At 40.1% G+C, this 13,316-nt stretch overlaps 2 protein-coding genes across 2 annotated transcripts; one reads left to right on the top strand and one right to left on the bottom strand.

The window, feature by feature from the left end:
- Positions 1–53: 53 nt before the first annotated feature.
- LOC103308011 (general transcription factor II-I repeat domain-containing protein 2A-like) lies at positions 54–872 on the bottom strand. The gene has a single exon (XM_008180597.1). The coding sequence runs from the start codon at positions 870–872 to the stop codon at positions 54–56; it is 819 nt and encodes a 272-aa protein (XP_008178819.1).
- Positions 873–11,902: 11,030 nt separating this feature from the next.
- LOC103308010 (zinc finger MYM-type protein 1-like) lies at positions 11,903–12,370 on the top strand. The gene has a single exon (XM_008180596.1). The coding sequence runs from the start codon at positions 11,903–11,905 to the stop codon at positions 12,368–12,370; it is 468 nt and encodes a 155-aa protein (XP_008178818.1).
- Positions 12,371–13,316: the final 946 nt, after the last annotated feature.

Here is a 13,316-nt window from a genome sequence, read left to right as displayed (position 1 = left end):
TTGATGGATAATGCAGTGATAAGATATATCTGTTATTGCATTTCGGATTTTAATTAGTCTCTGAACAAACCTTTTTTATTTCCAATCATCGATGGCGCGCCGTCTGTTGTTAATGAAATAAGTTTTTTCATATCTAATTTATATTTTTCGAAATATTCTATAACAGCTTTATATAATATGTCTTCACCACAAGTGGTCCCTAAAAGTGGTAAAATAGTTAATATTTCTTCAACAAACTGTTCACTGGTATTGTCGAAATATCGTACAAAAATACACAACTGAGCTGTATCAGTCTTATCACACGATTCATCCATAGCTAAAGCATAATAACCCGTGGCCGATAAAGATTGTATTAAATTAGAATGATTCTCCTTTGCTAATAGTTCTGTATTTCGAGTATTTGAAGACGTAGATAACGGAATATTACGAATAGTCTCCATAATATCATTTTTACTATCAAATAACGCATTTCCAGCTTCAATCATACATTCTTTGATTATATCAGCATCGGTAAACGGTTTCATGTGTTTAGCAAGTATCCATGAAATACGCATAGAAGCCTCTGTACATTTTTCTTGTTCACTCATTGCCTTGTCAATAATTTGAGTCGATGTTGAATAAGATAAATATAAACTCTCAATTTTGGATTTACGAAGATTACTTCCTACCTGGTACTTTTCACTAAACGATTTGTGTTTAGTCTCATAATGTCTTTTCAGATTTGAACTTTTGATGATGGCTACTGTTTGTTGACAAATCAAACAAACAGGTAAAGCTCCAACACGGTTAGGTAATGTAAAGCAATATAAATCAGTCCATTCTGCGTGAAACTGTCGATTTTCAGCTTCTACTTTTCTTTTTTTTCTTTCCATATTCAAAATTTGTACAAGAAAAACTAATAATCGAACACGAACAGAACGTCAACACACACAGTGCAATAAACGGTTTGAACTTATGAACACTATCTATACTCGAAACTCGTCTGTCGCGTCGCGGCGCATACGGATTACTGCAAACTATACACGCGTTCTACGTAGACAGACGTTCGATGTTATGATCTTATCTTATTATTTATTATCGGATTTAAACTAGATAAAAACTATTCCGTGGATAAGGCCCGTTTCATACGCGCCACTCCGACGATGGCGCGTTTCCCTCGCCGGTATGACGCATATGAATTTAATCAATGTAAAATGAAAACACGCGCGCGGTCCGTAAAAAAAGTGCTCGAGGTCCGTATCCGGACCGCGGTCCGCCAGTTGGTGACCCCTGGTATAGACTATCTATACTTAATGGTAGTCCTATTATGACCTACCATGTGCAAGAAACAATATTGTATGCAATGTGTGTTTGGAAACGTTTCATTTATAAGATATGCAGTTGAAAATCGAATTTAGTATGTGATCTACCTGTAATACTGGGTCTAGTGTGTGACCTACTGTAGACGCACAGGCAAATCCTATGATACGCAGAAAGGTGTAGGATGATTGCCTAGTACTTGAGTGAGGGCGGAAAGACTTTACAACGGCAATTTTGGTTGAAATTAAAAAAGTGGACTGTATTTGTAATAAGTAAATGCCTGTTCGGCAAACAATAAAATACCTTAATTACTAATAAGGGGAGGAGGGGAGACAATTAATTTGGTATACTAAAAATCCCGACATCGGACTCACAATTAATTAAAATTAATAAGTTATTGAAACTCATGGAAGAATTATATAATTAACGATCTGACCTGATTCCTGGTATTGGCTGTCCTTCCAACAGAGCAGATTACGGATGTGTGGACGACAGAAGAAACACACGCACACTCGTGTTGATTGGACGGTTAGTCTTACGATGGCGACGGGGACGCGCATTAATATGACCGTACAAGAGGAATATCTTGCGTCGGCGAAATATGTCGTCGCGACCGTCGACAACTCGGTCGGCAGGTAAGTAGGTACTTGCACGACGGCGAATTAACGAAAACCGCGTACGACGGTGAAGTGAACTCACACTCGTATATAATATGTAATTACAATTTTATTGTCGACGGCGAATAATACGCGAACTCGAACAATATATATATGTGTCGACGGCGAATAATGCGCGAACTCGAACGATATATATATAGGTGTCGACGGCGAATAATACGCGAACTCGAACAATATATATATAGGTGTCGACGGCGAATAATACGCGAACTCGAACAATATATATAGAAAAAGATGAAAAAACGCATACACACGTCTTTAACGAACGTGGTTTTTGAATAACAACGCGATATCAAAAAGATGTTTATGTTATCACGATTCACGGAGAAATTCCGACGTGATATAATGCTGTCACGTGACGACAAACGGATTGCGCGACCACCCGGCGGCAATGTCGTCTGGTGCGGCGTGCGCGTACCCGACGTTATCACGATAACATTGTTGTGAATAGCGACAACACCTACCAAGACGATTATCTATATTATAAGTATAGACAATCTATGCTTGCTTATCTTTATAGTTATATTATATTATATTTACTGGTTTTACCAATAGATATTTTGTAATTCTAACATTATCGACAATATTGTCATTTGTCAGTACCTACCTATTCTGTCGTTAATCCGATATCGCATGTTTAAAACTTTAAAATGTTGGCAGTCGAATTTTATGCGATTATTTCTTCTGGAAAAACAGCATTAGAATTTTTACAAAAGAATAAATTATTACCACAAAATAACGAAACTAATTTATGCCATAAATGTCATGGTGAAACGAAGATGTACATGAGGAAAAAAGATTGGCTACGGGTGAAATTCTAGAGATCAGCACTATACGATGTATCACAAAAGGATGTCAGACATATAAATCAATTCGATCAACAAATCGTCGCTGGATTCCCCATAATTTCCATAATATCATTATCCCTATGTGTTTCCCTATAATTGCTATGTGCCAAAAAATGAATATTATACATAAACATTATGTGCCCAAAATATTATACTTTTATTGTATTGCTGTGAGCGAGAGCCACTTACTATTATATTTCACTTGTATAATTGCCAAAATCCTCTTTATATATTTTATTCGCTTATAATCATGTAAAATATAACCACATGATTACCTTATACTTTATCTTATTATTTTATTAGTATTATTTTTTTTGTTTTTCCCCCCTTTAAATAAATCTTTGGAATTCATTTCCCACTGCGTGTACTAAAGCCTGCAAGTTCCACCGACTTGGCCTTCGGGCCAACACGCGGTGCGACTTGCAGGTCACGATGTAAGTGTTCCCCTTACATCGTGGGTGGTTTATATGGACGTAAAAAAACCTATATCCTCACAAATACTATACTTTAGAAGTTTCAAGTACCCACGAATAATATTATACAATCACTAAAAAATACCTAAAATAGTTTTTTAATATGTAATTTCGTCCAAATTTGAACTTGAAATGACTATAAAAATAAACTACTGAACGCAAAATGAATTTAAGTCGCTATTCAGACGGCTAGAAAAGTCGTCAGCAAAAATAGGTTTACTTATCAATGAAGAGAAGACAAAATATATGGTTGTAAGGCAGTGGCGGTTTTCCCGGGGAGGCAAGGGAGGCAGTGCCTCCCTTGATAACAAGAGAAAATACATGGTTAATATTATTTAAATTCTAAAATATTGTGTGTTTATATTTTCAAATATAGACACTATTATAAAAGGTAAATAAATAAAATATAATATATTTAAATTATGTATTGAAGGGACTACGGAGTGTACCATACTACCATGCCCGGTCTCTGTCTTTAAACAAGACCATAAGAGACTGGCCGGTGCCCGACGCCCGTGCGCAATGCCGCAATATGCGAATATAATATTAATATTATACTGATATACTTTATTACTACATAGTACGGCTGCCCTTCCATGCGTCCCGTGTCGGCGGCGGCCACCTACTTTCTCAGGAGGCAATTGCCGTCGCCGTTATCGATACGTTACATGTTTACACAAATGTACACACACAGACGTATATAAAATATGGGAATAGCGCATGCGCGATTCTCTGTGGAGACTGCACATAACCGTAGCCTCCGTTGGCAAACGTCACAACTCACAGGCTGTGACTTGCAGCGCCTCAGTGGTTGACGATTAACGGTTTGGGAACAAATAGAGTTTAGGCATTCAGCATATTGTACAACTAATTAATCTTTAGTTCATAATAATATTGTTGAATATTTATTATAGTTACTCTATGGTTAATCACTACTTTCTTGCACGTTATCACTAATAAGTTATTAATTATTATCAATAGAAATGGTATAATAACAATAATATAATATTATGTTGATTAGTTGACATAGTTCATACTATGATTTAAAATTTAAATTGTATTATTTTATTTTCTGTGTGATAGGTACTGTTAGCGCCGAATAAAGTACTATTAGAGTGATCAGTTTTCTTTGTTAGTTCGTTATTTTAGTAAAGTAAGTTGTTTTTTAATATTTTATTATGAATCCAATTTACGACCCGGTTGTATTGCTATTAGAACATCCTTACAGACGTTGGAGTACATATGACAAAAATTATTTGCTTAAGGAAGGTAAATTCCTGCTCTGACATATTTGTCCGCAGACAAAAATGGTTCAAAAGTGTTTTGTAGGTCCTTCAATCCAAGTGTGTATACTAAGCATCCTTGGGTGTGTGGAAGTTTTTATTTACAGATATTATTCTGTTGGCCATGCATTTTATTAAGTCAGTCAAATTCTGTATGGATTACATTAGGATACGCTGATTTTAAAAATCTATCCAGAAGTATTCTGAGACACGAAAGTTCCAAAGACCATGTGCACAATTATTTAAATCTAAAAAATTTAGAAAAAAATACTACTTGTGTTATAGACATAATAAGTGAATCTGGAAAATTATTTAAATTACGTTACAATGAAAATGTAAGATTAAATAGGTTATGCATGGAACACATAATTGATTTAGTATTATTTTTGGCTAAACAAGAGTTGGCTTTTCGGGGGCATGATGAAAGTTCTAATTCTATAAATAAAGGCAATTTTAAAGAGTTAGTTGAATTACATTTTAGTAGATGCTCATTAGAAGTAAAAAATCATTACAAATCATTGCAGAATAAATTTACAGGTACACATCATCATCCACTGCCAAATATTCATGGAAGCCATAAAAGAATGCGAAATACCAGACAATCTATATGAAGCCATAGGACCCTATGCTGACATACAAAAAATCATCACATTTTTAAAAAAAATTGAAATGTACAACTTAATTTAACTCTATTTTTTTATTTTTGTTTATATTTATTTATCATTCTTTTTCCCCCCTTTTCACTTTAATAATCATTGTAAAAACCCCCTATGTATAACTATATAATCTAATTATTGTAAGCTAATAACCATGATGTTGATGCTGTAACAATAAAAAAAAAAAAAAAAAAAAAATTTACAGGTACATCAAAAATCATACAAAATGAAATAATTTCATGTATAGCAGAATATTTAGTTGATCACATTAAAAATGAAATTAAACACGAGGACTCCCGGGTTTGGCGCCTTGCGGCTACAACCACGGACCTCACATTAGCGCTGTGCGCTAGTCGAGAGCCGTGGAGGTTCACGGTCGACGTACGATGGTTTTACCCACCGCCAGCGACGTCTAAGGACCACGAGCATCGAGCGCACACCCGTTCCCACCGAAGTCGGGAGAGAGTGCGTCCGTACCGTCGGCTAAGGCTTGCACGTGCCTGTCGCCACCCTGGTCGGGTCGCAAGCTATCCTCATTGCTTCCCGTTTTTGGTTACGGGCAACCTCCGGTGCATATAGCCCCACCGGTATGCTGGGTGAGCGCTAAGGAGTAGTCTCACTTGGCAGCCTTCCCCTAGACCGAGCTTGGTCTTTTACCACATAGTTAGCTCCCGCTAACAGCCACACCGAAACCAATCCGCCGCTGACCGCGTACCAACCGTGGCCGATACGCGACCAGCGTGTGAGGGCACGACGCCAATCCCCTCAGCGCCGCGGGGCTCCCCCACATCCCGAAGTACCATTCTCGCTCCCGATGGGTCAGCACATCAATGGTTGGATGGTGGGACCGAGCTTCGTCGGCGGTAGCGCCTCTGCTGTGATCCTACCGGGATTTGGGCCGTGTACCTCAGGCTCACGGTGGGCCCTCACCAGCGGCAGCCGCCGCCGGCGTGGTGGCCGCGACCCCCCGAGTTAGAGGCTCGGCAGCCTATACCACGCCTCCCGGAGGCATCACCGAAGTGATCGACTCGCTCTTCACGAGGTCGCAGTCAGAACTTCCGACACCCTAGTCCCCGAAGGTTTCGGTGTGTCCGCGTCCCTGACGCCGGCCCCGGCTGGCCAGTTCCCTTTTAGTCGCCTTTTACGACAAGCAGGGAGTACTGTTGCTGAATTCTGGACGGCCCCAGCAACGGGGCCGTATCTCCACGTCCCTGACGCGTGAGCGCGCCCCGATCAGGACGCGCTCGAGCGGAGCCCGCCGCTTGTGCCGCTTACACCTTGCGCGCTCACCCGGGCAACCCTGAGTCTGTGCCATTCACCTCCTGGTGAGGCGGCGTCCTGACCATAGTAGGTCCTACCTATCCGTTCTGTTTCTTATTAACTTGTTCTTATACCGCCCAGATCGCGGGCTCACCGATCCGTACGCTGCTTGAGACTTTCCCGAGCAAAAGCGCGGAAGGCCTCGTATGTCTTTTTGCTTTTGAGGATATTTCCGTCGTATGGTGGCCATGGAGTTGAATCCTCTTGTAGTTTGCTCTTTAGATTTTCTCTTTGTGTGTTAGTTCTTGGGCATGTGAGGAGGACATGCATGACTGTCTCGCTGCCGTTCCCACAAGCGCATCCTGGAGCTGGCGCTTTCTTGAACGAGTAGAGCTTCCCTTGGAAGTCCCCGTGACCAGTGAGCATTTGGCTCGTGTAATGATCCATTATGAGTGGCAGTCCGTATCAGATTCTTACATTCGGAATAAGTCGGAAGGTCCACTCACCCTTATCCTGTGTTGACCATCTTTCTTGCCAGACCTCAAGCAACTCTTTAAGGTTCTGTTCGTATTCTTGATACGATATGTCACTTGTCTTCAGGGATCTTCGGAGTACGAAGCGTTTCACCTCTAAGTCTAGTGGTAGTTGTCCTGATATGACTTGTAGGGCCGCTGTAGACGTGGTCCTATATGCGCCTGTTATGGCACGTATTGCCTGTCGTTGGATGCTGCCAAGCGTTTTTATGGAGCATTTCAGCTCTAGTGCTTTCTGCCAAATAGAGGCGGCATAAGTGATTCTTGGCAGGAAGACTGCTTTATATATTACCAATGACGTACTCTGCTCAACTCCCCAATTGGCTGACGTCATGAAGCGTAGTCGTTTGAACATTTCCGTATTCTTTTCTGAGATACTTTCTACATGATCCCTGAATGCTCTTCTCGAGTCTATGATAACTCCGAGGTATTTCACTGTTTTGGACGCTTCAATTGCAGTGGCGTCCTCATTTGACCCAAATGGCACTGTGTATGTGGGCTTGACCCCACCTTTTATTGTCATGACTTGGCTTTTTGCCGTAGAGAATTTCAGGCCGAACTTGTTGGACCAGTCTTTAAGACTGTCAAAACATTGCATTAGCCTTTTCCTTATCGTTTCTAGTCTTGCACCCCCGACTGCGAGAGCTATGTCATCCGCGTATGCAATCATATGCGAGTGAGAGTCCATGGTCTTAAATGCGTCTGACATCGCCACCTTCCAGAGGGTCGGTCCTAGTCTCGACCCTTGGGGGCAACCGCGTGTCATTTGCCTGGTTCTGGTCTCATTATCTGAAGTGAGCGTTGCCCATCTGTTTGTGAGATAGCTTTTAAGCAATGCAAGCGTTCTGTTGCTTATCTTGAGGATTTTAAGCTGTTCGAAAATCGGCGTCCATCTGACATAGTCAAAGGCGCCTTTTATATCTAGGAACGCATCGATCACTATCCTGTTAGTACATTGATCCGTCCAGTCATATAGTGCCTTTACGGCCATCTCTGTGGATCTTCCTGTGACGTATCCGTGTTAATGGCCTATTTCGTTCAAGCTGGTTTCTTTCACTAGTCTTGTGGTGATCAAGGATTCTAACGCTTTACCGAGGGTCGGTAACAGGCTGATGGATCTGTATGACCCCGTTAAAAGTGGGTCTTTTCCCTTGCCCTTTGGAACGATCACCAGGTTGGCGGTCTTCCAACAGTCAGGGAATTTAGCGGTCTTGAGACAATTCTCATATAGGTTCGTTAAAGAATCTGAAATGACTTGCCATGCAACCCGAAGCATCTTGGCCGTGATGCCATCGAGCCCCGGTGCCTTATTTGGCTTCATTTTCCATATTGCCTCCTTCACCTCATGTATAGTTGTACTGTCAACAGGTATGTCTTCATCCTGATAGTTGTCAAGCGTGAGTGTTTGTGGATTCTGGTCCTCAGGCAGATAAGCCTCAAGAAATGTGTCTATCGTGTCTTTCAGACCGGTGGTGTATGTACCGGCACTGGTCTTAACCGTAGTGGGCATGGGGTTCTTGCGTGAGCCACTCTTTGCCCATCGAAAGGATTTGCCCCAACGATTCGTGTTCATGTCCGCACTAAATTCTCGCCATGAGCTCATCTTGGCAAGTCTAATTTTATGAAGGTGTGAATTTCTTTGGTGATGATAAGCCTGTTTGTCTGTTACAGGGAGACCATCCCGCCTTGCCTTTTGTAACGACTTTTTTGATTCAGTGAGGTCCTCTGTCCACCACGAAGGTGTGGTTAGACTGGCTTTCGCTCCACCACGCATGGGCATAGAGAGCTTCGCAGCTTGTACAATTACCTTAGTCAGGTTACTTGCAGTTTCATCAATAGAGTCGCCTTTTATTTGAGACTTTAGACCCAGGAGCACTAGTCTGAATTTATCCCAGTCTGCTTTTTCGGTATTGAATCTCGTGCCAAGTTTTTCTGTTTTCGATTTTTTAAGTCTGAGTGTAAATTCCAGCGTTCGATGATCATTGTCGGTCCGGTCAGTAACGGACCAGTCACTTATTAAACTATAGATTGCTGTACTTGTAAGTGTAATATCAATGTTCGACTCGCCCATTCCATATCTTTTATAAGTCTTTAGTACCTGAGGGCTGTTTATGATGCAGAGTTCCTGGTCATCAATCAGCTCTTCTACTATCTTTCCCCTATTATTGGTGTCATTGTTATGCCATCTTATAGAGTGGCCATTGCAGTCGGCACCAATTAGTAGCCGTTTGCTTGCTATACTGATGTTAGTTAATAGGTCAGTGAATGTTGTCGTGGGCTTGTTGTACCTGAAGTATGCGGACACTATTACCACGTCGTCCTTGCAGAGGCCGATCCCAATTCTGGCGACCGCAACATAGCGAGTAGTAAATTGTCCTATTTTAATGGCTTTGACTTTGTTGTTTATAATAATAATGGCAGCTTCGGGGTTATCATCAGATAGGATCTGTCGACAGCCCTCGAAGCCAGAAGCTATTCCATTTATTATGAGTGGGTCTTGGACGAGTATTATATCTACTCGGTCTTCCAAACAAATGTCCCTCAGCTGTTCAGAGGCGATCGCTTGTTTGTTAAGATTGACCTGAATTATCTTCAGGTCAGTCATAACTGTTCTTCTTCAGTGGGTCCTGTTAGTAGCGGCTTGCCGAAGTCGGTCCGCTTTGCAAGATGCTTTAGAGCGGCTGCCTTGGTGGGACAGCTGTCACTTGATGCTTTGTGCGTGCCTTTACAATTGCAGCATTTTACTTTATCTTTGTTTTGACATGAACGGCTGTCATGTCTTTCGGCACAATTCCGACATGTTGATTCTTCTTCTCGACAGTTTTTTGCCGTGTGTCCATATTTTTGGCACTTAAAGCACTGTGAGACCGAATGGTTCAGATTCAAGGTGCTGCGTATGCCTCCAATGTATGCCTTTTTTCCTTCGATTCGTCGTAGAATTTCGGGACTCACCTCGAGGACGAGGTCATTTACAATGTTTGACTTGGGTCCAGAGTGGTAGACCACTTTGATGTCTCGTTCGTCAATCTCTGACAGTCCTAGCTCTGGGTTACACTCTATGAGTTCTTTTATTTCTTCAGCATCTGTGAGGCTGCTGTCAAGTCCCTTCAGAGTCAAACGTGGCCTTCTTGGAATAATTTCCGATACCAGATTAATCCCTCTGAGGACGTCTAGTGTGTCCTGGTTGTCTGGTACCAGTATTGTCGGACCTTTTGTTCGACTTCTGTGAACCACCAATCGGGGGTTTTTCATTTTGCCTCTTAAAACAACCCAAAAGCTTTCCCATAGTTTTGGGTACTCCACGGTTATTGCTGAGTCTTTTAAGGCAAATCTCGGCGAGGCCGGTGTTTTGCTTACTGTGGTGAGGTCAATAGTCGTCTTAGCTCTGCGTGCTTTTTTGTTTTTATTTCCAACTACATGGAAGGCACCTTCTGTTGTGGTCTCTGTTTTTTCAGAGTCACGGACTTCTCTGCGTAACTGTGCAGGTTTTTGTGCCGGTGTGATTTTTGGCTTTGACCCTTCGCCTTTTTGTTTTTTGGAGGACTTCTTTCCTAATCTTCCATCATGAACACTGACTCTATGTTCAACGTTCGGTGTTGTACGTTGAAGTACATCTGCATAAGAGCCTTCATCTACTGTTATTGCAGTTTCTTGCGGCCTTTTTGGTACGGTTGACTGTTCTTTGCTCTTTTTTAACATTGTTTCATATGCACCTTCCAGCTTTGCATACTGGTATGTCATGTCCCTTACAACAGAATAGATGCGGTTGTAGGATCCAGTCAGTTCCTTACGCATGGAAACTGTGATGCGCCTAGCAAGACTGTCGTTATCAATCATGGATCTCAGGTACTCGAGTTCCGAGTGAACTAGGTGATTGAGATCACCAACTTGTTCTTCCTCGGACTGTTCCTGTATTTTGGTCCTTTTCTGTGACTCTGTTTTATCCTGTTCTGTCTCAGGTGCGTGTCTCTTGTATGTGGTAGACGGACCTTGTTCGGGGTCTAGGTTATCCTGCCTGTTTAATACCTCATTGGTAATCGACACGACCGAGCTATGGCTATCTAGTCGTGTATAGGTGAGTTTTGGTGAGCTTGGGTTTTGTGTAGGACTACGTAGGATTCTCATCTGCTCGTCTTCGGACAGATGACTGTACATGCTTTCAACTAAGCTGATCTGGGCTTTTTCAAGAGAGAGCTTGATGTCCTGTGATCGATCGTATGTAGTTCTATTTTTATTGATTAGCCCTTCGACCGCCATCTGGTCAAGGTCTAGTATTGCATTATGTATAGTGCACTTTATGTGTTCTAAGTCGCTACTTTTGACACTTTTTTCATATTTTTCAAGTGATTTCAACTTGGAGTCGATGTTATCCAACTCTTTGATCATTTTGCCACGATTTTCATCTGTTACCTTGGTATGAATTTTTGGCCAATAGATATCATCATTAAAAAAGTCCCTAATCCAAAGTAATTGGGTGTGTATTTCCGATATTTCCGAGTCCGTTATCTCAAATTTTTCCGGGTCCGTTTTCCAGCTTGCATTTCCAGAGCTTTTGATATCGACCTGTGTGGCGAGCTCACCCACACCTGCCGGGCCTGAGGTTTCCGAGTCCTCTGTACCAGTATCATCAACATTGTTCGAGTGTGTATTCATATTGGGTTTTTTGAGGGGATCGCCCTCTGTTAGCCCTGTTCCCTCTGGCCGCCATTGGGCTTGTATGGCGGTTGCAGTTATGCCGAGTTGTAGGTATGGAGTTGGCCGGTTCCATACGGTCTGAAAGCCTCTTAGCGACTTAGTAACTAAGTAACTAAGTTCGGGCGGGGTCACCACGACAAGGTGGGCTTTCATCGACCCCGATGAAATTAAACAGTGCATGTTTTATTCTGTACAAATTGATGATACTACAGACATAACTCAGAAAACACAATGTTCTGTAATTTTAAGATACATAACTAATAAGTCCGAGTTGGTTGAACGTTTTTTTGGTTTTTATGATGTCAGCGAAGACCATACTTCTGAAGGATTATTTAATTTAATCACTTCCCTTTTTCTAGAGTTTAGTATTGAAAAAAAGTTGGTTGGTCAGTGCTATGATGGTGCTAGTGTGATGGCTGGGCTTTTAAATGGTTTACAAGCTCGAATAAAAGAAATTGCACCAAATGCATTATTTACTCATTGTTTTGCACATAAATTAAATTTAGTTTTGCAACATGGATGTAATAGTAATAAGATATGTCGCATATTTTTTGCCAATTTAACTGGAATATCTGCTTTTTTTCATAATTCAACATCCCGTACTAATGTAGCTGACAGTATTATAGGTAAACGCATCATCAGCTGATTCTATTTGCGGATCAGTTGGACATTTAAAAAAATCTTAAATCTTTTGAATTTGCATTTTTAGCACACATTTTTAGTGATATATTTTTAATTACAGATAACTTTTTAAAAATATATAATAATGCAGTTGCTTTAACTAAATTACCCAAACCTTCTAGAAACAATGACAATATGGAATCAAGTTATAGAATTTTATTTTATGAAATTATAGATAATATTTTAATGCAGTTAAAGTGTTAGATTTAATGATACTGATAGATTAATATTCTTACAATTAGCTGATGTTTCAAAATTTAAAGATTATTATGGTATATTCCCCACCTGTGCTTTAAATAATCTTATTAAAACCTATTCTAATATTTTTCATAATGTGGACAAATTAAAAGTAGAACTAGAAGTTTTGTATAATAACGTAAATTATCATAACCTACCACACATTTATGATATGATCAAGATTTTTGAAAAAGATGGTTTAAAGGATGTTAAGCCTGAAGTATATAAGTTATTTTCATTAATTTTAACCATTCCAACTACTAGTGTTTCTGTCAAAAAAAGTTTTTCTTGTCTGAAACTTATTAAGACTTATTTAAGAAACAGTAAATCTCAACAGCGTTTAAGTTCTTTGTCTACAATATCCATTGAAAAATTATTAATCCAACAGCTCAAAGAAAATGAACCATTTTATGAAGAAATTATTAATATATATGCCAGTAAAAAAGATAGAAATATTGAATTAATATATAAAGCATAATATTGTTATTTGTTTTTATACTCTTAGTTATTTATGTCAGTATAATTTTATTTTTCTTAAGATTATTTTGTTACTAGAAAGACACTAGTCAATTCATAAACTAAAAACTGTTATAATGTTTATTATTTATATTTTATTCAAATATGTTTTTATGACTATACTTTTATTTATGTTACTTCAATTTGTTTGTGATTTT

This window comes from Acyrthosiphon pisum, chromosome X (genome assembly GCF_005508785.2).
Source record: "Acyrthosiphon pisum isolate AL4f chromosome X, pea_aphid_22Mar2018_4r6ur, whole genome shotgun sequence".
Taxonomy (NCBI): Eukaryota; Metazoa; Arthropoda; class Insecta; order Hemiptera; family Aphididae; genus Acyrthosiphon; species Acyrthosiphon pisum.
The sequence above is the reverse complement of the archived record's forward strand: the minus strand, read 5'-3'. Positions and strand labels throughout refer to the sequence as shown.